General features: G+C 38.8%; 1 protein-coding gene across 4 annotated transcripts in view; it reads left to right on the top strand.

Moving 5' to 3' along the window:
* Window positions 1-23,683, top strand: part of RGS17 (regulator of G protein signaling 17) — a 78,248-nt gene that overhangs the window by 36,190 nt on the left and 18,375 nt on the right. For all 4 annotated transcript variants that reach the window (XM_074818798.1, XM_074818795.1, XM_074818799.1 and 1 more), the window contains exon 2: window positions 8,105-8,248. In XM_074818798.1, coding sequence (XP_074674899.1) covers window positions 8,130-8,248 — 119 coding nt within the window. In that variant the 5' untranslated portion in view covers window positions 8,105-8,129. The remainder of the gene's footprint in view (window positions 1-8,104; window positions 8,249-23,683) is intronic.

Below are 23,683 nucleotides of genomic sequence, written 5' to 3'. Positions count from 1 at the left end.
ATACAAAAGGTTTCCTGATGAGTTTTTCATTTTGCTTTTTATAAAATATTCTTGAAGAATGTAGAGTGCTCTTAATCATAATTTTAGTACAGCTCCTTAAAAACCACATGCAGGCATCTCAAACTTTTCAATAATGCATTACTGTCAGGCTTAATGTTTTGTTCCTGAGCAGTAATGTCTGATTCAGAAGTACAAATGCACATCTACTTGATGAGGCAGAGATTTAAGCAGGGCTTCCTCAGGATACTAAGTTCACCATAAAATAATAAAAAGAAATCTGAGACATCCTTTATGAGCACAGAAGCTGTCTGGCAAAGTCATAAAAACAATATTACTGTACACAAGGCAAAAATTTTACAATGTTCAGCCCAATTTCACAGTTTCAATTTAAATGAATATTCACATAGCAGTGTTCTATCCTAATAACATGCTTAATGTCTGAACACTTTCTTCCAAGTGTCCACACAATTTCTTTTTCTTCCTATTCCCTCAAGGGACAGAATGTCCACTTTATGACCTTCTCAGGGCTTGCTCTGAAAGGCTTTAGCAAGAGTCATACATCTTCAGAGCAGAAGACCTGACAAGAGAAAGATGCCTATATGGTAGAGATGTACATGTTTTGAAACTCTTTGCTGAGTTGCAGTAACTAATAGAAGAGCAAGGTGTTTTGCTGTAGACACTCAAGTCTTCAGTTCCCTGAAAGAAAAATTCAGTAGGTGCAATAATCTGTTCTCTGAGCCAAAAAGTATTCAAAACCTACAATGTCAAAAGTTACTACCAAAAGGTGGTCTGCCATTTATACAAGAAGAATGACAGAATGGAGGCCATGGAGTGTCTTGGGCAATTCAAGCTACTTAGGAGAAGTAAACTTCCTCCATGCTTCTGCCACCTTGGTAATCAGTATAGGACCATCAAAGGTAAAAACAATGGTTTATACAGCTTGAGGTAGGCAGCCAGGCTTTTAAAATCAAATATATGCATGCCCTTTATTGGCTGAACTCAGCATGTAGAACACAGAATCTGTGCACTGCTCTGTATGGCACATCAACATGGGGAATGTATGCAATATGAAGGTCTAGTTACAAATACATGGGTCAGCTTCTGGTTTGATTCACATTTCCTTACTATTCACAAGTTTTTAGAACTTAGGCATCGTGCAAAATACAGTTTTTGAAGAACCCATAAAAGCAAATCTGTTCAAATTTGGATTTATAATTCAAATTCTGACATGACTACTGTTAACCAGAATAATTTTTAGAAATTACCATTTCCATTGAGCTTTCCTTCCAAAACACAAATTCTTAAAAATGTAAACATCTCAAACTTTCCATACTGCTGCAATTAATTGAAATTTTCCATGTAGGCTATATTTAAATTGATTAAGGTGCAATTAAGGTTCCATTGTTGTCAATAGCTTCTAATTGTTCTCTAATAGACTACAGATACATTGAAATAAGTAAATGGAGACCAAGGTAACTGAATTACACTTATTCTTCTGGTAGACCTCTATTACTTTATATGAATTTATTTGCAAATACTGAATGGCTTTCAGGACTCGGTGGCAAAAGAGAGAATGTACCCGTGTCAAGGTTTCTCTTGGGCAGAGTGACTAGTGTGAATGCCATTGCTTTATGAAGACTGTATAAGTGGTCAGCAGCACTTAAAAGGGTGCCCATGACTCTGATGCCTTGATTTCACCACTCAATCAGTATTGCGAGAGGTGTGTGGAAATTTTTACATCTCAGAGACTTCTGATAAAATCTCTCGATCTGCCTTCATTTAGCTTGTGGTACCCTTAAGACACTCCTCTAGATGAATGAAGACAGCACAAATAAAAGATCAGCATTGTGTTAGGACTGTCTTTGCATTGCAAGAACAGCATATGCATCTGTGAGTTTATTTAACCGGTAGATGCATCCAAGCTGTATTGCACTGTTCTGGTATGCTAGTAAGTCTGTCCTTAAAAAAACTATGGCTTTAAAACAGATAACATATCACAGGTCATTAGAAGTAACACATTAAGGGATTCTCTGAGGGTCTTTGCTTAGTGTTTGGAGTTTAAAAAATGTCTTTTATATTAAAAATTCAATAAGGCATCTAACTCCTCTGAAAAAGTAGCATTTCAGGGATATCTCTGTCACTCAGCCATTGACTGTTTTAGGAAACTAAAACCCAAGCAACCAATCAAAATCCTGTAAAGATCACTCCCATTACACCTAAACAACTCATTAAAAAAATTCAAGAAAGCGTTAATGTAACTCTGTTCTTACAAATGTTGAGATTTTCCAAGTATGTGGAAAATCTAAAATGATAGTTGGAAGTCTTGAATCCACATTATACAAAGCCTTCCTCAGTGTACACTTCTTACAGTGAAGGCTGAATGGGGTCTGAAATGGATAGCGTTGACCTTAATGCTTAGGGCTTGAAGGCTTTCAACATCCCTAAACTTAAAAACAATTCTTGTTAGGAGTCCATGTACCAAGTAAATGCCAGTGAAAACATGAAGTATGGTTAAGAGATCAACAGAGTCACATCTGGGGCTGGTATAAGCTGGTATAAGGTTTGACTTTATGTAAGCTACACAGTTGAGGTTTTGGTCCTTTATTAGCAAAGTTAAAGGAAGCAAAGCAATTCAGAAGAGCTGATGGGATAGATCACCAAAAAAAAAAAAAAAAAGTATTTTAAGGGCTAAGTTTCTTTCCTGCAGAGTAAATCACCCTCGATATCCTTACGTCTTTGACTACTCCTTTCTGATGCAAGGTGATCTTTCTTCCCTATTTCAGAAGTTTAAAAAAAAACCAGATTGCTCTAGCTGATTCTGCTCCAATTCTGTCCTGAAAGCTAAGGCATTATGTGTCCTACCTGCAACAAAAGACAAAATACCACTTCCCTGCTGTATAAAATGATGGTGTGTGTTTATCTGCACCCTTATATGATATCTCTCTTTCAAAACAGCCATTAGGGAATGGCTCCAGAAGATAAGATAAAAAATTCTCAATCCTTAATGGAGTTTCAAGATGTTTCTATGACTTCCTAGCACATGAGCTTCTCCAGGGAATGTCCTCTCAATCTTGAGAGGAAGACAGAAATGCTTACAGGAGAATCATGTGCAAGGGAAAGCTCCAAAATGAGCAGAGGGAGCTGGATGGGATAGTGTCAAAAGTTCACATAATTTGTGGGGCTGTAGTGACAGGGGGGAGAAAAAAAAAAAAAAAAAAAAAAAAGCTTGCTCTTGCTTCATCAGAGGATAGGCATCGATAGAGCCACCGAAATGACTGAAATGATGTAGCCTGTGGTTTGTGCCATGTCCAACACCTCAGGAATTTCTGGGGAAAACACACTAAATCCTTAGTACAAGTCCTGCAGTAGGTGGAGAGTCAGGGAGGTGCAAATGTTCAGAAATTACCTTCTTTTCATCTTCTAGAGGCACTCTGTGGAATTTGAAATGACTGTAGTCAGTATCCAGTAGGGCTGCCCAGATATAAATGTAATAAACCAAATGATTCTTCCATCAGTTATTCCTTTTTGAGCTCTCTTCCCGAGATAGTGCTCTGTGCACAAGGGGATTTCTGTAATAATTACCCCTGAGTACCCAGTGGAATAAGTGGTAATTACAGTGCCTAAACATAGATATAGATCCTTGTGCCATCGGCTCCAAAACTGTCAGGAAGCCTTACTCCAGATTTCTAAGTGTTTTTAGTTTTCATATTCCTCTAGCACTGCAAGATTGAAGATGCACACAGGGTTGCACAGACTTTCTCGCTCTGCAGCTTATATGAACTACCTGTCTCATAACTTGTATAATAAACAGTTGCTGTACCCTTGGGTTCCTTTCCTCAGCTGCAGAGTAGGGACAGCAGATGTTCTGCAAAATGAAATCCTTCATGATTGTGGGATTGCTCAGAGGGCCACAATACCTACCCACCCCCAAGAGGATGAGTCAGTCAAGCAAACTAGAATACTCTTCCTATTTCCTATCAGCACAAATGGAAATCATAACACTGTTAGTAAACTGTGCCACCAAATGGAGGCAAAGAACCAGATGCAAAACTGACAGAGAAATTTATACCTGTGTTGTGATGGTCTAAGAGATCATATAGAGTACCAAAGAGAACAATTTCAATGGACAAAGGCCCACCTTCACCACCTGGTATTTTTGCCAAGCTAGAGGGTCTCAGGAAGAATGAAAACGTTGAAAAAGCTAAAAGGCAAACTGAGATCTTGGAGGCAGTATGTACAATTTGTACCAGTATCCTAGAAGGTCTGCTCAATATCAGTTCACAATATTCTACTCCTTCACAGTTATGTACTAACTTTCACACTTAATTACAGAAAAATAATTTTATCTCATCAGACTGACTTGCTGAATTAAAGATTCTAAATTTCTTTTTCATGCCTTGGACCAAGGCACCAAATATAAACCCTCTGTCTACAGTTCAGTCTCTAAATATAACCAAGAGTTAAGATATTCCTGCTTCTGCATCCTAAATAATTTAATGGAATCAATTATGATTTTGCGTCGATGACATCTGGTATTTGCAAATACATGAAAGACGAAATCCAACCAAAATAAGCATGAAACTAAAGTTTCCACCCATCCTACTTCATCCTCAGTAAACATACTATTGTTTTGTATCACGGGATGGATTTTTCATATTTCTTATAGACTTCAGCTTAGAAGCTCTCCAAGAGAATCTAACACAAGCAAAAGAAAAGGGCTGATAACTTTGACTTCAGCCAGTGGTTAAGCCAGATGAGTGAACATCATTTGTGTGTTCACTGAGAACACTGTCCCATTGCTTGGATTTTCAGCTTTACACTTTTATTGATCAGCATGCCAGTCATGCCAAGCTAAATAACAGTTTGCATTGTTAGATACAGCAAGGTTCAGAGTGAACACCAACATCAGGAAAGGACAGAATCTGAAATGGATTAAATACAACTCTGTCCCACTGTGCCAGTAAGATCCTTGCCTATTATATTTGGAAACTAAAGATAGTCCCACCACATAGTATCCATGTTATCAACCCATTTCAAAATACATCCCCTTGCAGCGCTTTCCTAGCATTATAATTAATGTTTTATCCTCAAGTAGCCAAACATATTGTATTAGGGCTAGAATGCAAACTATTCCTGGATGTAAGCACACAGGATTTTGCCGGGGTTGGAGGTTTTTTCTTTTTTTTTTTTTTTTGTTTCTTTCAAATATAGCCTAAATAGATAAATATAACTGTACCTGCAATCAGGGACTGCCCTCTTCCTCCTCCAAATAATGCACAGTCAGGAAGGGATGGGTCATATCCTTCCCCATACTCCAGAGCAGAGTCAGAAAACAGCAAAGCGAGCAGTCTCACTCTAAAGACTGGCTAGCCTGTGGGCTCTGAGTAGCCTTGGAGGAAACCATGCCTCCTGAAATGCTCTACAATGAAGACCCATGTATCCTCACAACTCCTGTTGCTACCATGTACTGCCAACTTGCAAACCTCCGAAATAGTTGGCCATGGCAGTCCATATGGAGAGGTGAATGCTGGAGAATGTTCAGTCATAGAGGTTGCTGGGCAAGGTTGAGGATGTGAACCATTCCTGTGAAACCACACTTCTGACTCTGCCTCTCAGAGATGCCATGTGCTGTGCATTGGGAATTACATTTGCAGACTTTACCCTTCTGCAGCTGCACAACTCCTATCCATTTTACCATCACTTCCTGCCAGTGTGAGAAGGGATGGAAGGAGGTTTCCCCACGCTACCCTTGCCTGCCTGATGTTCTGTTTCCTCCCTTGCCGTGACCTGAGTGCTCACATCTTCCCAAGGTGACAAGACTGGGACTTGAACCAAGTTAAAACTAATTTTACTTTTTTTCTTTCCCCTCTGGATTAATTTTAAATCAATCCTACTCTTTTATCCAGTTCACCAAGCACCTGCAAATCACTGCTGCTAGCACAGAGAAGGGGACAGTTCAGGTGAGGGAATGAGTGACTGTGAGTTGTGCAGGAGAAAAGGGAGAGAGACATTTATTTCAGTGGCAGCGGCAGCTTGTGCTGTGTTAAAGTTATTGTGGAACTACAGCAAAGCCACCAACTGTCATCATCATGTCGGAATGGATAACCTTCATCCTGCCTCCTTGTATTTATAGTGCAACGGATTCTAGCCGTAGTACATTTTATATATATAGCTAAAATTGTGTAAGAAATGCATGACTTCAGGTACACAGTGGAATGCATGGGATGTTTTCATTCCAAGATTACAGCCCTACCAATATCTAAATATGGGTAATTTCACTGTTTTCTGAAACAAATACATTTTGTGGTTTTATACAGATGTTTCTAGGATCTCTATCTTACAAGAAACAAGCGTTCCCTGTGAAAATACCTGTCTTTAATTTCTTTAACCATAGTCACTGCACTTGCTGAAGCAAGTACCATTCACAGCATGACACAGCTATCTATGAAATAATTTAACTGCATTAGGCAGAGTCAGCAGAAGTTCAGAACTGTAATTTGGAGAAAGTGACTTCGTACTGTCACTCACTGGCTGAGCTACATATTATGCTGCAACACCTTTCCTTGCTATCTATTGCAAAAATATGGGCAGTTTTTCAATTATGTCAAAGTATACCTTGTTAGCAACACATATTTATAATTGATAAAGAAATGGTGTGGGTTTTTTTAGTATGTCATTTCAATGTTCAGGAGTTCAGCAAGTATAAACCATAAGAAGTAATATCAATAGCATAAGCAGGTCCCCTCACCACAGGTAGTTAAATGGTTCTTCATTGTTTAATTTGACCAAACACTTCATAAATGAGTTGATTCTACTCCATGACAGTGTACATGGAAAAGTTAGTTAGCTATGCAAGAAGCTGAAATAACCACCAACCTTGAGTTTTGCAGCATGATTTTAAGTTCTGAAGCTTAGTATCCTTGCTACATGTTGTTGCATGTAAACTGTCTATAAGGACACTATTACAGAAGAACTTCAGCAGTTTTAGCAAACACATAAATGCAGACTCTCACAGCTGCTGCTTGAATGCATGTAGACAGAGTAGCACATCTCAATTGTCTGTGCATGGTGTATCCAGGTGGCAGATCAACCAGAGCCTCCTTTTCCCCATCCCTCCTGGCTGCAGCAGGATGCCGTGGTGGTGTAGAGCACAGTGCAGGCTGCTCACACCAGGCCATCTTCTGCCCGCATCTGTTTTAAACTGGGGTCCTCCCCACAATAATCTGTTTGTACTTTTTCAAAGGCAAAAGTACTAAATTTGTTTTAGTTTATATATGCTTGCAATAGCCATTACTCTGGGAAACTTATAGGTGTTGTACAAAGACGATGTCAACCATTAGAAGGATCCTGACATCTAAACCTTACTAAATAACATAACTTGGCAATAAATGTTTTAACTTCTTTTGAAAACTAAGTAACGCATGAAATATTACTTCCAGCTGCATATTCCAAGTCACTGGAAAGAAAAATATCTTCACCTAATAAAACCTGGGAAAGACTGGCAGTGAGCAAGAGAAAATCTTCTGTGACCAGAAAATAGTCCCAAAGTTGGAAAAGTATTTTGGAAATACATATTTATTATTCATTTTATTTACAGAGAATAATCTTAACTCTTAACAGACAGCTGTTAGTGCCTGTGATATCATTTATATCAATTTCATTGGTCCAGCGTTGACCAGAGAAGTCAAAAAGGATGTTTCCAGCTCATGGTCAAAGTGAATAACCATCCTGCTGTATTTTTAGTACAATGGAAAGAGCTGTGATAGTCATATGGTAAGGAACAACTCAATCTCTACCAAGTGATACACAAGCTGTGGGCTTGCTGTTCAAAAGGATAATAAACAGTCCTTTCACTCCAGCCAAAGCAATAAGAATAGACGTGATTCAACAGCACAATAGCGTAAGCATGTCACTAAAATGTGGTCTTCGGGAAACTGCTTTTAACACAATAGAACTATTACTTGGCCAGCTAGTTGATGGCCACGTGCTTTTGTTGCCACGAGCTGTGAGAATCAGTACAATCAGAGATTGCTGTAGAAATGTGAATGTACTTTATGATGGTCTGTAGTAATTCTGTACATCTCTTATGTCTGTGTTCTTATAGCCACTTGGGCACTGAAGTAGCTGAAATGAGAAAGAGGCAGCAGTCACAAAATGAAGGAACATCAGCTGTGTCTCAAGCACCTGGAAACCAAAGGCCCAACAACACATGTTGCTTTTGTTGGTGCTGTTGCTGCAGCTGTTCATGGTATGTCCTGTAGTATATTTGGTTTCATATCCACCACAGGTAAATGATGAGAATGGAAAGTGCCAAGCACTGGGAACATACAAACTTCTGGGAGAGGATTGCTGCCAGGAGGCACAATTTAACATTTCACTTAAAAATTTGATTAAACAATTCCCTTATTTGGTTGGACATCTTGTGAGGGGGAAGAGGAGAGAATAGTAAATTCAAGCTATATTTACCCTACTTAAACCATAAATAAATGAGGAAATTTCAGTTGTAAAACTAGTATGTGTGAATGAGATGCTTGAAACTGAACATTTCATAATTTGCATTCAAAACATTTTTTTTTCTGCTTGTACTTTTGATATAGCAGTTCTCTGCATTCAGGAGGATAAAAGGGAGATGGTCATAAATGTGAATATGTGGTGACCTGTTTTACTACCTAGTTGTTGAATAGTACATATTCTGTAAATATCAAAACACAAGCCTTAAATTCTGCTTTAAATTTTAACTGGTGTGGCATAATTTTAGTGGAAAAAAGGCTCAAAATTTGTGGCTGTTTGTCCCTTCACTTGAAAAGTCAAAGAATTAAAGCAAGTTTCAGAAACAGGTTTAAATTCTCAGTGTCTTGAGATACATCAGGTCTTTATTTCTTATTTTCGTGAACACAGTGTTGAAATAAAAAGTAATTGACATGCAGTACTGTTCAGAGCCTGTGCATTCTGTTACATACACAGTTCAGTCTTTTTGTAATGACCATTCCTCAGTGTATCTGTTATTTTCACTTGAATCAGCCATCTGGCCCCAATCTAAAATCTGAGACTATTTGCCCACAATATATTTAAAAATACATATTAGCATGAATGTACTAGGCATCAAATGGGACAGCTTTATCCAAGATGCCACATCTTGGATGCAGTACCAGGGTGGACCTGCCTTGCCTGTTACTTCCAATTTCACCTGGAGGCAGAGGATATTTGGAGCAAGGATGAGCGAGAACTCATGCTTTTTCAAAGTTACTTTGCAATGTGTTCAATCCATAGAGCAAAGAGGTGGAAGTGTATTAAATGGGAAGAAAAGGGAAGATGTCTTGCTACTGTTATCTCTGCTTTGTGACAAGGGCACAAAGTAAGATTAGCTGTACTGTTACAGCCAGAAGTTCATTTAGCTCAGTATCCTACTTCAGGAAGTGACCTGTACTGGTCCTTTCCACAAGGAAAGGAAAAAACAAATAGATGTGCACCTCCTCAACCTACCCACAGCAAAACTCCTCACAATTTCTGGCACTCTGCAACTTAGGGACTTCCTGGCCCAGAGGTTATTTCTGTGTGTTTTATAGCCCTTGATGGAATTTTCTTTCATTAATTTGTCAAACCATTTCTGAAGCAACTTCCTGAACTCATCTAAACTTTTGGCATCCAGAGTTTCCCATAGCAATAAATTCTACAACGGACCTGTGTACTCTGTGAACTATTACTCCCTTTTAATTGTTTTATCCTACTAGGTTTTAATTTCATTTGATGCATCCTTGTTCTTATGATTGTGAAGAACAGTGAATAATTGTTCCCAGGATGATCAAGATTTTATAGATCTCTCATATCCCCCTTCAGCTGTATTTTCTTCCATAGTCTTCTCTATTTTAATCTCTGTGACACAGCAACTGACCCAGACCATGGTTTATCCTTATCTCTTTTCTATCTATCCATACACTTTGTGTCTCTCTATGTACCTTTCCTATTCTACTATCTCCTGTCTGAGATGTGTGACTAGATCTGTTGCAGTAGTTGAGACACGGGTGCATGATGTTTTGTGTTTGCTCTTGATTTTTTATTATTAATTCCTAGTACTCTGCTTGCTTTTTAACAACCTCTGAGATGATGTTTTCATAGAATTATCCGCCATTGCTATATCTTTTTACTGAATGGAAGTAAAGTTCATCATTGTGCATGCACAGCTAGGGTTGGCTTTTGCCTTGCGTACTGGAACGTGAATGGCCGTAAAAGTATCAGTCTGCTTTCTAAAACTTAAAGACAACTGATTTCATTTTTTAAGTATCCTGTAGCTCAAGAAAACTTACTTGACACCTATACTCTATTTTGAAACTTTCATGAGCTTTGTGACCCTTGGAGTGTCTCCAGTCCTTAGAATGCAATACCATAATTGAACAGCTTATGCATATTAAATCTAAAATAGAGCAATTATTGCTTTAAAATGTAGGGTGTCCCTTCAACTTCTTTGCTAATTGTTTTTGCTGTTAATATCCTGTTCTTTGGGGGCTGAGGGGGCTTTTTTGGTAAAGTAGATTAGACTGAGCATGGAGAAATCCTGTCAATTTAAGCTAGTTTTCATGAATAAGTCAAAGAATGGGTCAAAGGGGATAGTGACATCACTTGCATTTTCTAAAATCAAAAAGGTAGAACAGATGATGCAATAAGTCTTTTCTAGCTCTATCTTCTGTGATTCAATACTGGAAACTCCATTATAGGAGAGATGGGTCAAGACTTTGAAAAAGGCAATATGAAATGTTTCAGAATCTCTGTTAAAATTAAGTAATTGGTTCTGTGCCAAATTTGTTTGGTAAATTTGAACTATCCAGGTAGAGTACGGATTACTGTTCTTGCCTCAGTTGTCTACCCTAAAAAATACAAAAATAATTAAAAAAAAACCCAACACATAAAAAGCTTTACTCAATATATAGGGGATTCTAGACAGGTAATTCTCTAGGGTGGTCCTCTGTAATAGGAAAGCCTAATCAATAATTGTAACAGGTTCTCTAGACGTAATTACATGCTTTCTCTAGTTCCACAGGTCTTTGTATTTAAGTAATGTGACTTTCTCAAGAGATACCTGTCTGGAAACATTGCCAGATTCATTAATGGTGATGACAATGCTTTAACTGTCAATATGAAGATTAGGAGACTTCTGTTTTTCCACCAGCCTGTGTGACTGCGGGCAGCTCTTATATCACTAACCTCTTAGTGCCTCAAATTCCTCACCATTCATAGAAATGGGGGGGGGGGTGGTGTACATGCAGCTTTTAGTAGGAAGCTTTCACTTTTATCTGTGTGAAGAGATAGTTGAATAGTTCATATATCCAAACAAATTATTAGAATTCTAAAAATATTTTTTGTGAATCATCTGATGTTTGTTTTCTTCTGTTCCACCCTGTGTTAAAATCAGAATAGGCATTAAGTCTTTTGTTTGCATAACAGCATAGGCAAATATTCACACCTTTGTTTGGGGAAATAGTACCTTGCCTAATAGAGACTTGTTAACAGCAAAAAGTTAGATGGAAAAATTATTCAGTACATCTTATTACAAACTTTTTTTTTTTTTTTTAAATCTAATAATTCCTTCTTAAAGGTAACAAGGATTTGGAGTCCTTCTCCACTGTTGTGTGATAACCCTGGTAGGCAGCTCAGCCCCAAGCAGCCACTTGCTCACTCCTGCCCAGCGGGATGGGGAAGAGAATCAGAAGGGTGAAAGTGACAAAACTCGTGGGCTGAGACAAAGACAGTGTAATAGATAAAGCAAAGCTGTGTGCACAAGTAAAGCAAAATAAGGAACTCATTCACTTCCAATCAGCAAGGCAGGTGTTCAGCCATCTTCAGGAAAGCAAGGCTCCATCCCGTGTAATGGTGACTTGGGAAGACAGACACTACAACTCTGAACCTCCTTTCTTCCTCCTTCTTCCCCAGCTTTTATTGCTGAGCATGATGTCATATGGTGTGGACTATACCTTTAGACAGTTGGGGTCAGCTGTCCCAGCTCTGTTCCCTCCCAACTTCTTCTGCACCCTCATCCTGCTCACTGGCAGGGCAGCGTGAGAAACAGAGAAGTCCTTGATGCTGTTCAGTCACTGTTCAGCAACAGCTAAAAAAACACTGATGTGTTATCAACACTGTTTTGGTCACGTATCCAAAACACACCATATGGGCTGCTATGAAGAAAATAAACTCCATCCCAGCCAGACCCGGTACATCTATTGGCACTGATAATTGTCAGGACAGTAAACTGTTTATAAGAACAAAGCAGAGCTGATTACTAAGGTTTGCTCAGATTGGAAAAGACGGAGATAAACAGGCTCCTTAAGTTGGCCATTTTATTGTAATAGGTATGGTCAGGATGTTGTCCAACTAGCTTAAGCCATGAACTGGTGCCTGAGCATCAGTAGTGAAGGAAAGAGTCCTCCTCAGTGGAGAAAAAGTGTTTCTGAAGTTCCCAACAGGAAAAGCTTGTCCACTTACCACAGAGGCAGATGAGGAGATCTTCTATAGGACCTTTTTCTGAGTCCACTGGCTAGACCTTAGGCACTTACTTCAGAAAGACTGCTTCACTGAAGCATCTAACAGATAATTACCAGTCATGTGCCTAAGGTGCTACACTGAGTCTCACCCTATGTCTCAAGCTTCCACAAAACACCATTCACATAGAACAGAAGAAAAGGCTTCCTTACTAGGTGTAACTTCAGTGACTTGCATAGCCTGAGAGTTGCAAAATTTGCAGTAAGGCTCCTAACACAACAGTCTATAATTTCTTCGATTACACTTTCTCCAGAGAGCTGTACATTGTTTGGTGCTATGGCTTTACAGTTTTGAGCTCAGCTTGGTGAGGTAAGGGTAGAAGACTGCTATTTCATCTCCCCAATCTTATTTAACAGTCTGTTACTCCAGCTTCCTGAGCAGACATGAAGCCCGTCACTCTCTTGCAAACACTTATAAATCACATTCTTCAAAAAAACTCTCAAGACGCTAGCAAAGGAAGGTTGGCTATTCTGCCAATTTTATTGTGTTTCCTCTTTTGTCTCCCACCCAGAGCAGGAGTCATATCTTCTTATCCTCTCTTCCTTTCATAAGGTGCTCAGTGAATTTTAAAGCTGTGGCACACTCTGTTGCCTGATAATCCTTCTCCTTTTACCACACACAGAAGGCTCAGAAGGCATCTAACATCTGCCCTGCAAGAGACCTTAGCAGTATGGGAGTCTGGGGGACATGCAAAGGTTTCCAGGGGATAAGTGAAGTTGATCACACAACTTTAGGACTTTACCTTAAAAGGGAACCATTAAAACCAACTACTGAAGACTCTTGTGGAAGAGAGAAGGGTACTCACATGTCCAGCAGCTCCAAGCTGTGCCCTGTACAAAAGCTATGCCTGCCATTTGATTTCTTGTGACCCTTCCATGACTAGTTTCCCACACCCAAGAGATGCCAGGGAAGATAGGGTATTTGCCAGCTTGGCAGTAAACAAGAGTTGCTCTTGGCAAGAAACCTCTCTCCTCCAGTTCTTATAACTTGCCTATGACTGCTGTGAGTTACGCCTGAAACTTCTTCCTGATGACCTCGTTACATAAATATTTTTCTTTATTAAAGGGAACATTTTCCTTGCATGGGTTTAGCGGTTGACTTGGGCTTACAAGAAGATATTTCTGTCACTTGTGCCATGAATATGAGATGACAGATACAGTTCTAAGGACAATTTAAAATTATATTACTATTTTTTCTCTGTGGGGTTCAACATTTTCCTCCTCCTAACAGATAGTATGCATGGTAGTCTAAATGAAAAAAACAAACCAAAAAAAGTTTTTTTGCACTTTCCACCTCTCTAGTACTTTGAGGTGAATAATTTTTTTTCTGGCATATTCAGTGTTAATTTGTCATTGAAAAATTGTGTCTAAGCTTTGCATGACTCTACACAAGATAATCCCCGGGGGTCATAGTCATGGCTGCTTTATATTAAACTATGGTAGAAAGTTTGGAGGAGAGGGAAGCAAAGAAAGCATGCAAACAAAAAACAATTTAATGCAATAAATTATAGCCACATGTTCTGAAATATGTGGAAAACAAAATCCGTATTCTTCTTCCCATGCCTGTCTGCAGCAGAACTTTTATACTAGGAGTAAACTAGAGGTGGGCTGGTACAAAAAGAGTCACTCAGGTTCCAGGATTTTGTTAAAGCTTTCAGCAAGAAAAGAAAATTTTTATCTTTGAAACACAAGCACTCATTGTGAAAAATATTTTTGGCTTTCAATTTTATTTTTTTTTTTCATAAACCTATTTTTTAATTCGTATTTTCCTCCCTGAACACATAGGACAACACATCTGAAACAGATGTACTCAACTCTCTGCATTTTACCTTTTCGAAACTTCACACATGAGAAGAGCAAATATGGAAAAGTGCATCAGGAATTATTGTAGTCTAGTGTGGAATACAGAAGTGCAGGCTACTGTACTCTATTTTACTGAAATAGAAGGTGATATTTTAAAAAATATTTAATGGGAAAAGATGTTCCATTCTGAGCCTTTTTATATTTTAAGATATGACAGAACTTCCTTACGTTTTTATCATTTGCTGTTGCAGAGGTCAAAGATGAAAACATTCCCTCTCTTTCCTGGAGAATAATTTATTCTGAGGGATAGTAGGCTTAGCTAGCATGGGAACTCATGCTTTATGCATCTATGGGACAGTATCATCTGTATCACCACAATGCAATGGGCAGCACTTTCTTAGGAAAGGATCACCAGTTCTTCTGACAAGTAGAATTTAAAGCTGGGTAAAATCCATTATATGACCTGTCACACAAGCTCCTGAATGTGAATTCTATAAAATCAGCCTTAAAACACCTTGTCTTTAAGTCCACATATCCTCAGTGATGAGGCCATGAGAGAAAGCTGCCTGGCGCACATTCCTGTTGCCACTGAAATGCATCATGGGGTGAGTGTGAGGCAAGGATTTACATACTTAGTTCTCAGATATGGGCTTTTCAAGGTTCCCTGAGCTACTTAAAATAAGAAATCTAAATGCTCAGCATTTGGAAAAACAAGCAGAAGACACTCTAAAAATAAATAGCTTGTCAAGTATTTTTTCCATACGTTTGTAAGTTATGTTAACAGTACTTATTAAATAATACCCAAATAAAGCATTTCTTTTCCCTTTAAAGCAAAAGAAAGGGATGATCTCTAAAGTTAAAAAAATCAGAGGGGAGAAGCATGTCTTCCTAATGGGTATGATATTTAAGAGATTCACTCTGCTTTATAATTCAGACAGGGCAAGTGATTTTGCTGGAGTTTTATGGATGTTTAGGTCCTCAGGGCAGGCTGGGGACAGGTGGCTCTGTGCATGCTTGTTTATGCAACTCTCCCAGGGCATCACAGCCTGACTTGCCAACCTCTGGGCTTGCACCCTTCGTGACACTGGGCCAGATTGTCAGTGTTAGCCTAATAATTCCTGTAAGTCTGCTCTCTCCTTGAGCCAGAATACAAACACACCTCAGATGTGATTCAATACACAGCTTATCCCAGAGCTCTAGAGGTGGTGAGTAAAGGCAACTTTGACCACTTCCTGCACCTCTCTTTGAAGCAAATGTGAAGCACTACGGTTCAAAAGAGGGGAGCGCATTTCTTCTACATAAATGATGTCACAAGGTACAAAGGTATGCTAGACGGCATCTCAGGTATATTAAATGCAGCGAACTACTTCATAATTTTTCCTGCCTCTACTTCTAAAGAGTAAGATGTGATTTCAGGAAATAAAAATGTTACCAGCAAACCAAAACGACGATAGAAATAAAATTTTCAAAAGCAAAATTTAATGTAAAAACAATTAAAGGAAGCTTAAAGCTAACTTGTTAAATCTTATGAGAGCCTGCCTTGGTCACTGTGGAGCCCTGTTCTAAATTAATCAAATACATCTCATCTCTCCTCATCAAAAAGCAGCTCACAAATCCCTACTTCCAAGCTCAGCCACCACCTATTATCTTCCTCCTTTCTTCTTCTCAGCCCCCTGCCACCTACCTCCAAAGCCCTGTGAAGCACAAGGAGCAGGGGTGGGAACCATGAGCCACCAGCTCCCACAGCAGCAGTGGGTTTCCACATCTGCATCTGCCATGCAGAAGCAGCTTTGGTGCAGGTCATTGCTTTGTGGGACATGCAAAGTAAATCAAAATCATGCAGTTCTCTAGGAAAAAACCATAAACTACACACTGCATTTATTTCAGCAAGTGTCTGCAAAGGGGTAGTCACTAAGGCACTGCTGGCTTACCATGAAATCATGGTGGAAGCACAACGATACATAAGACACTACACAGACATTCAGCATATATAAATAATTTTAAATTAATTTTCAACCAAGAACTCTGGTTTGAAGAAACCTTTAACACTATAAACTGAGTCTGACTCCATGTAAACTGATAAATTTTTCTGTTTTCAAAGATATGAGTTAAACTTGTTCCTCTCCATAATAAAACAGAAATCTAATGTGAAGAGTTGAGCAGTAGCTTCTTATGCAGCTGGTCTGTTAACTTTTATCACAAGCCAGTGGCAGAAACCTCACTGACATCAAAACCAACCCTGGACTCTCTGGGCCAAGCTTTCCTAGTATCAGGATTTTATCCTTAATATTTTAAACTTTGAAAGGTCATTTCATTTCGAAGAACAGATGGAGGCTCTTGTATTTACTGACATTTTTACCCATCTGTGATAACACAAGCAGTTTAGAGAATGGGTAGAACATAAACATAATATATTAGTAAATTTTTAATAAATGTTTCTGAAGCTTCACAAACAAAATGCATAGATTCCTATATGGATAATATTAAGATAAGAAACCTGCATCAGTCTAACTGCAGAAAATAGTCCTATATTTCAAGCAAACAATTCTGTAAAGAAAATTGGAATGCAAAAAAAAAAAAAAAGAGAACTGCAATCCTCCTAAATTGAAGAATAAATACATGCTCAGAGGGGATTTGGGATTACACAAAGCTCATTCTAATTCAGCCACACATCAGATGCTGACAGTAGCTCCTTAGAAGGAGATAGCAGACTAAATCTAGTTAACTTTAGAAAATGATCTTGATTCTGTCCTGGCACAGCACACAGAGTGTATTCAGGGACAGCTGCTCTTGAGGAGACTAGAGGGAGAGAAAGCAATGGCAGAATCACCTCCACTGGGGTGAAGCAGCTTGATGTCTCCTCAGAGGCTGTTTAAAAGATGGATTGCTTCAGAGCATCAGTATCTTGGCTCTCCCTTGACACTCATGCCCGTTTCCCACCTGCCAGTGCCAAAATGCATTCAGCTTGGTGTCTGCAGAACAGTGGCTGAAGGAAGATTCGTAATGTCATGACAGATTTTCTGCCACCAGCACACAGCTTGACTGTTGCTGTGGAAAAAAGGAAAAACAAAAAACTGAGGATGCCTGAGTCCAGTTTATGCTGTGATTTTCAGCTGTTTAGGAGTTTGGAGCCTTTGAAAACTCCCCTGACAGGGTTTGGGCTGTTTCTTTGTTTCCTTATTGCAAATTTGACAATTATGTATTTACACAAAGATGTATTAACTCAGGAGTCTGTGGAAAACCACAGAAATGGAGAAGTGTGTGAAAGGTCAAAATGGGTCTGAGATCAAAATATAAGCTGAAGTAAGGCATGTTGATAGATGGTATAATTTCAAAGGCTCCAAGGCAGCCTTTCAAATCCTCACAACTTTATTCATTGTGGAGTATAATAAAAACTTAAATATTTAACATGCAAAAACAACAGAAAAAATCTTATCCCAATTAAACACACTGGCTTTGTTTATACTAGTAAACTAAGCAGGACCAGGGTCTAATATGGGCTCAAGCAATCAGCCATACAGTTAAATTGTTAGCAAGTGTTAATTCCCTGGCAGAATTTTGGCCAGTGCCAAAGTGCACAGTCTCAGACAATGACCTGTTGCAGGTGCAGAAACCCTGTTTTGGATATGGACTTTTTGGACTCAGCCTTAGGGCCAGAGAACACTACCAGACTATTTTATCCGCAAGAATAAATGCAGTCTGTAGTTCCAAGCCAAAAGGGAAAAAATTAGGCTACTTAAATCTGTTAGCAGCAAAATTTCCATCTTACAAAGGTTTATTTTTTAACCATGTATCATTCCAAATCGGTTTAAAATGTCAGTTAAAACAGGAATAAATGTCTAGCGCTTTTAAGAGAAAAAATGAGAGAATGTATCATGGAAATAAGCCTGAACCCCTAGTAGATAACACTTATAAGATGGAGATCCTCTCACTAGGAAAGTGGGTCAGACATTCATTATGTGAGGCAGAAAGGCAAAGGAGATGCAAATCTTGTCTAGTCACCCTTAATAATTCCATAGCACATATATTTGTCTCGATGGCAACTGTGGCTCTTCTGAGGTGGCTGATTGAGGGCTTGATGCTGGCAGATGCTGAGCACCCATTATGGAGCAATGGATATCTTCAGTTCCTGTTGACACCCATGTTGAAAGTACTTCCAAGTTCAGGGCCTCGTCTAACAGAAAATCTGGAAAACAGCAGTTAACATCCATCAAATAGATGCCTGTAATACACAAAGACTGGCATGGCGGTTCTCAGTCCTGTTTGTCGGTTGGACAGATAAGTGGAAGATCCCTCATCTTATTTGATTGTAATGTGGATACGCGTAAACTAGTTTGGTCCAGACTAATTTAATAAAATACAGTGTTCATAAACATCATGTTAGGAATTATAATTTACAAATACATGAAGCCCTCTTTAATTGAAGAACTTTACAACACCTTCTGAAAAGAAAAAATGTGAATTTAGTATGAATGTTCCCAGGCATCTCTTCCCATTTGGAAACTGCAACTAAATTTATAGAATCAAAGGAGTCACCCTAATCAGGCTCAATTCTTTACTGTTGCTATTTTTATCTCTGCAAACCAGGAATAATAAAAAAAGCCACTACAGAAACTGAGACTAGGTCCATTTATCAGAATTAATTGAGACTATTAGGCTTGCTTGCTAGTGGATTGGAGGGCTTTCATTCATCCAGTTACCCTTTCAAAGAATACAATTCCTATTTCTTTGAACACTAGACAACTGCCACTTTTAATTGTCTCAAATATATGAAGGAATTGCTTGCAAAATAGCTGTAGCCAGGAGTAAGTACACTGCGGATTGTCTAGTAATTAGATGTATCCATTGTACAAGATGGAATATGAATGGTAATACTATTCTAAGGAAGGAACAAAGCTGACAGCGAGACTAGTGATCTGTTGGGTGACCAGACAAGAGAAATACACCCTTAAATTGAATCTTGCCTAAAGCAGAAACCAGGTCTACAGTAATGAGACAAAGCTAGAGTCACTCCATTAGGGATCATTGGCAAGCAAACTTTGGCAAGCCATGGATTTCTTACCTATACAGAAATTACATTCCACATCTGAGAACAAAAATCTCAGAAAATTACCCTAGAAAGGACTAAAAGTTTCCAAAAGTTGTAACAGCTTCTGGTGTGGCTATTATTATGCACAAGTAATATAATCTCTTTAAAGTAGAATCCAGCAGAAAGCATATTTTCTAACAGATTTTCAGAACAAAATATGTGAGGAAAAGGAGAGTTTAGGAATGTCAGATTGTTTTAAATCAGTAGTTCTTTCCTCTCTTGCACAGTTACAAATTTTGCTCAGTGCTGGTCTAAGTTTGAGGGAGATACTGTCCTTTATTTCGGAAGTTCAAGTACAGTGCACACTGGTAGTTTCCATCTGCCTTTGGATGCCTGCTGAGCTGCAATATCTGTAGCTAGGTAGTTTAAATCAGTCACACAAGAACAGAGGAGGAAAGCAAGTTCAGCAAGGCTGTCCATTAAAAGGACCAGTCTTCTTTCACATACATTTTAGCCTGCATTGACCTTGAGAGCATTTCCCTCCTTCATTTGAAGTTATTCTGAAGTGTAAATATCATTACATTTTTTTTAAGTAGCCCCAAAAAATATTCTTCAATCACAGTCTTTCATTAAATATGATTGTAGTAAATGTGTTGGTTGTGGCACTAGTGGCCACACCTGGAGTACTGTGTCCAGTTCTGGGCTCTTCATTGCAGGATACCTGGACATACTGGAGAGAGTCCAGCAAAGGGCCACTAAAATGATCACGGCACTGGAGCATCTCTCCTATGAGGAAAGGCTGAGAGAGGTGAGACTGTTCCACTTGGAGAAGAGAAGGCTCAGGAGGATCTTATCAATGTATATAAATACCTGAAGGGAGGGTGCAAAGAAGATGGAGCCAGGCTGTTTTCAGTGGTGCCCAGTGACAGGACCAGAGGCAGTGGGCACAAACTGAAACATGGGAGGCTCCCTCTGAACGTCAGGAAAAGGAAGTTGCTCAGAGACGCTGTGGAGTTTCCATCCTTGGAGGTATTCAAAACCCATCTGGACATGATCCTAGGCAGCCTGCTCTAGGTGGCTCTGCTTGAGCAGGGTGGGTGGACAAAATGACCTCCAGAGCTCTGTCCCATCCAACCTCAACCATTCTGTGATTCTGTGTTCAACTTGGTAAAGACTAAACTCAGATCTTAAATGTTTGTGACCCTTTCTGGATATATTTGTGGGCATCTTAGGAGAATGTCCTTTTCCTCAGGGGGTTTCCAACAGGTTAGTTTTTCCACTACCAATCCACTTCTGAACATTTTCTAAAAGAAGAAAGAATCAATATAAAAATTACATCAAAGATCACACTGCAAACAGCAATCTATGATGGAAGCTGTACTGACATGTGGATTTTTGACTCTACAAGGCTTTGGTTTTGAATTCTTCATGGGGTCCAAAAGGAAGAGAGTTTGAACAAATTTGAAAGCTTGTCTGCCAGATGTATACTGAATTCAACTCTTATGGAAAATACAGCAGCAGAATATAACTTATGGCTTTAAAAAGAGACTGTTAGTCCGACTGTCCCTTATAAACAGAAGAGGTTACCAGATTTTAGATCTCTTCCATTTTAAATTGTTAAATACACAGGAAATGGAATAGAGTGGAACACTGCAGAGTTGCTAAAACCTTTTTAGGTACTTGCTTTACTGAGCACATCCCTCTATGACTTTGGTTTAGCATTCTTATTTCAGTAAGGATGATCTACCTTCACAGTGGCATGTGGGATGCAATTTAATAACCTTATATAATGATCTTACATAAACTCCAAAATCTTGGCCAAGACTTCCCATTAACAAAGAGATGATTATAGTCTTAAGCACTAGATCACTTGGGTTCAATTCTGCTTTTACTCAAGCTGAGAAGTAGCACAACATAAGTAAGACTATCAGGACAGAGCTAAACGTCTTAACGGACTCGACCTTAATAGCCTGAGATGCTCCAGATATCTTAAACCTTAATTTCCACCAATCTCCTTTTTCTTTTACAGTTTATAGTTGACTCTGTAATGACTTTGTCCAATTACGCTGACGCCAGTACAGTATTAAGAAAGCATTGCAACTGAAAAGCAGTAAGAAATTCAGCCTGCTCTCCCTCAGCTTCAAAGTATGGCAGAAACATACAACCTCAGATGAAATGAGAAGTCTTATTTTTCATGGGGAGGTTCACAGCTCTGACCAATGATTAGCTGGGCTTATCATAAGCCTTTGAACAAAAGAATTCACAGACCTTAGTTCAGGTTTTCACGAGGAAGAAGGGTAGGACCCTGTTAATCCATATTTTTTTTAAGTGTATTTCCTTTTAAACTCTCAAATATCACACAGGGCTAAAAGCTATTCTTTCACACAGAGAAGTCTAAATAGTACTGCAAGAGTAGTGCTACAGAACAAGGACAAGAGAATTGTCAGCAATTCCTTCAGTCACCTCTGGATTGCTGCTACAGCACAGGTGTCAGAAATACAGCAGTGAACAGGCCAAGATACCTGTGTGTAGGCACAGAGGGTTTTGACCACATCTCTTTATTCCTATGTCCACACACTCCACTGCCATACCACCAATGTCAGTCTTCTAGAAATCTCAAGACTGGTTTAGAGAAGCAAGGTTACTTCATAATAACCCAGAAAACAAATGCAGGTTTTGCTGTGCTTTAGGATTTTGATGATGTAAGGCATTGCTCTTCAAGCTTCTCTCCACAGTTCTTAGTATAAATGTGATCCTGAGTAAAAGGTGGGGCTGCTAACTGTTTGCGGGATGCTGAGAGATGAGGTTCTAATAAACTCCAGGTATCATGAAGTTAAGAGTTACAGCTGTTGGATTTGCTGATGTACTGTTTTCTTATTAGAAAATCTCCTTTCTTGTAATCAGAAAGCTTACCGGTAAAAACATCTGCTATGACAGAATGTAGTTCTTCTAAAGAGCTTTTTAAAGTTAAGCACAAAATTTCATTTAAATCTATTATTTGATTACATTAACTGGAATTACTTAAAAAAGACTAGTTAGAATAACAGTTACTAACAATGAATGATACCAAGACAACTGGTTATTTAATTTTAAAATGTAATGATAATTATTTTTAAAATGCAAATTATGAAATTTTCTTAATCTTAAACTTTTCCACAAACACTATTTTGTAGAAAATCCAATTCAGAAGTAAATTATCTTTAACTGTCACATCTGCGTGGAACACAAACTCAGTTCTAGTCAGCTGCATTCTCTATAAAACTCAAGTGGAAGGGCCCATGAAACAGCTTTGCACCCATCCTGGGTAGCAAAAATCAGACCAGAAAATTTCCACCTTGAGCTGCCCCTTAGCCCACAGGATTTATGGTATGCAGAAAGGTGCATATGGGAGCCAGAAGTCTGCCTGCATTTACTATTACTGGATCCTGAGCAGACACTAAAGCTTTTCAGTTGAAAGCACATTCATGGCACACACAAGTGCCCAACCGTCTGTTACAGACTGTTTCTCAGCTGTATGCTCTTCAAACAAAGAGATGGAAAAAAGGGAAAAAATCTGAAGTACACCACACTGCAACATAGCAAACTGAATCAAGGGGAAAAAATACCACCAAGGAAAATTGGAAAGGAAGAAATTGAATGTTTTCTAGCTGTTGGAAGAAATGACGCATCTGTTTTTCATTTGTTTCATTTCTATTTTCTTTTTTGTGACCTATGAGAAAAAAAAAAAAAAAAAGCAGCCAGTTATCACTGCGGCTTTTATAGTCACAGGTCAAAATGATGAGACCACAGTGTAAGATGAACAAAGACCGGGGAGGTCTGTGACTACATTCTTTCCCCCATCTGAAGCTTTGAAATATTGGAGGGTTTTTAGCTGTAATACAAAATCTCCAGGATGTTAACCTTGCAAATACTTGCATTGTATTAAAGAAACAAAACAAAATATTTGTTTGGGTTTTTTTCTTACATGAGGTAAGGCTTGCAGAATCAGACCTCAAGTTTATAAATTCTCCTTGCAAACACGTATTTTTTTCACTCTAAAACAGCAGAGTCCAAGCTGGAGTCTATGCTTGTTTGTTTTTTTGTTTTAAAAACAGTTTGGATTGTACATGTCTCTTGCACCATCTTTTCACCTAGGGCAAATGTAACTCTGGCACTCAGGAAACTTAGCACCACAGGTACCTGGACTTTTTGAAAGGAGTTTATGGGTTCAGTGGACACTGCCAAGTAGGCTGATTATAGCCTTATGGTAATTGTTGGCTTCTCCCCAACAGACTTCTTTCCTGTGTCAGTCTACTAAACACAATCTCTATCATTTAGTTTT

The sequence above is a fragment of the Strix aluco genome, chromosome 3, assembly GCF_031877795.1.
Source record: "Strix aluco isolate bStrAlu1 chromosome 3, bStrAlu1.hap1, whole genome shotgun sequence".
Classification (NCBI taxonomy): Eukaryota; Metazoa; Chordata; class Aves; order Strigiformes; family Strigidae; genus Strix; species Strix aluco.
Note: the sequence above shows the minus strand (reverse complement) of the source record. Positions and strands in the feature narration are given on the sequence as shown.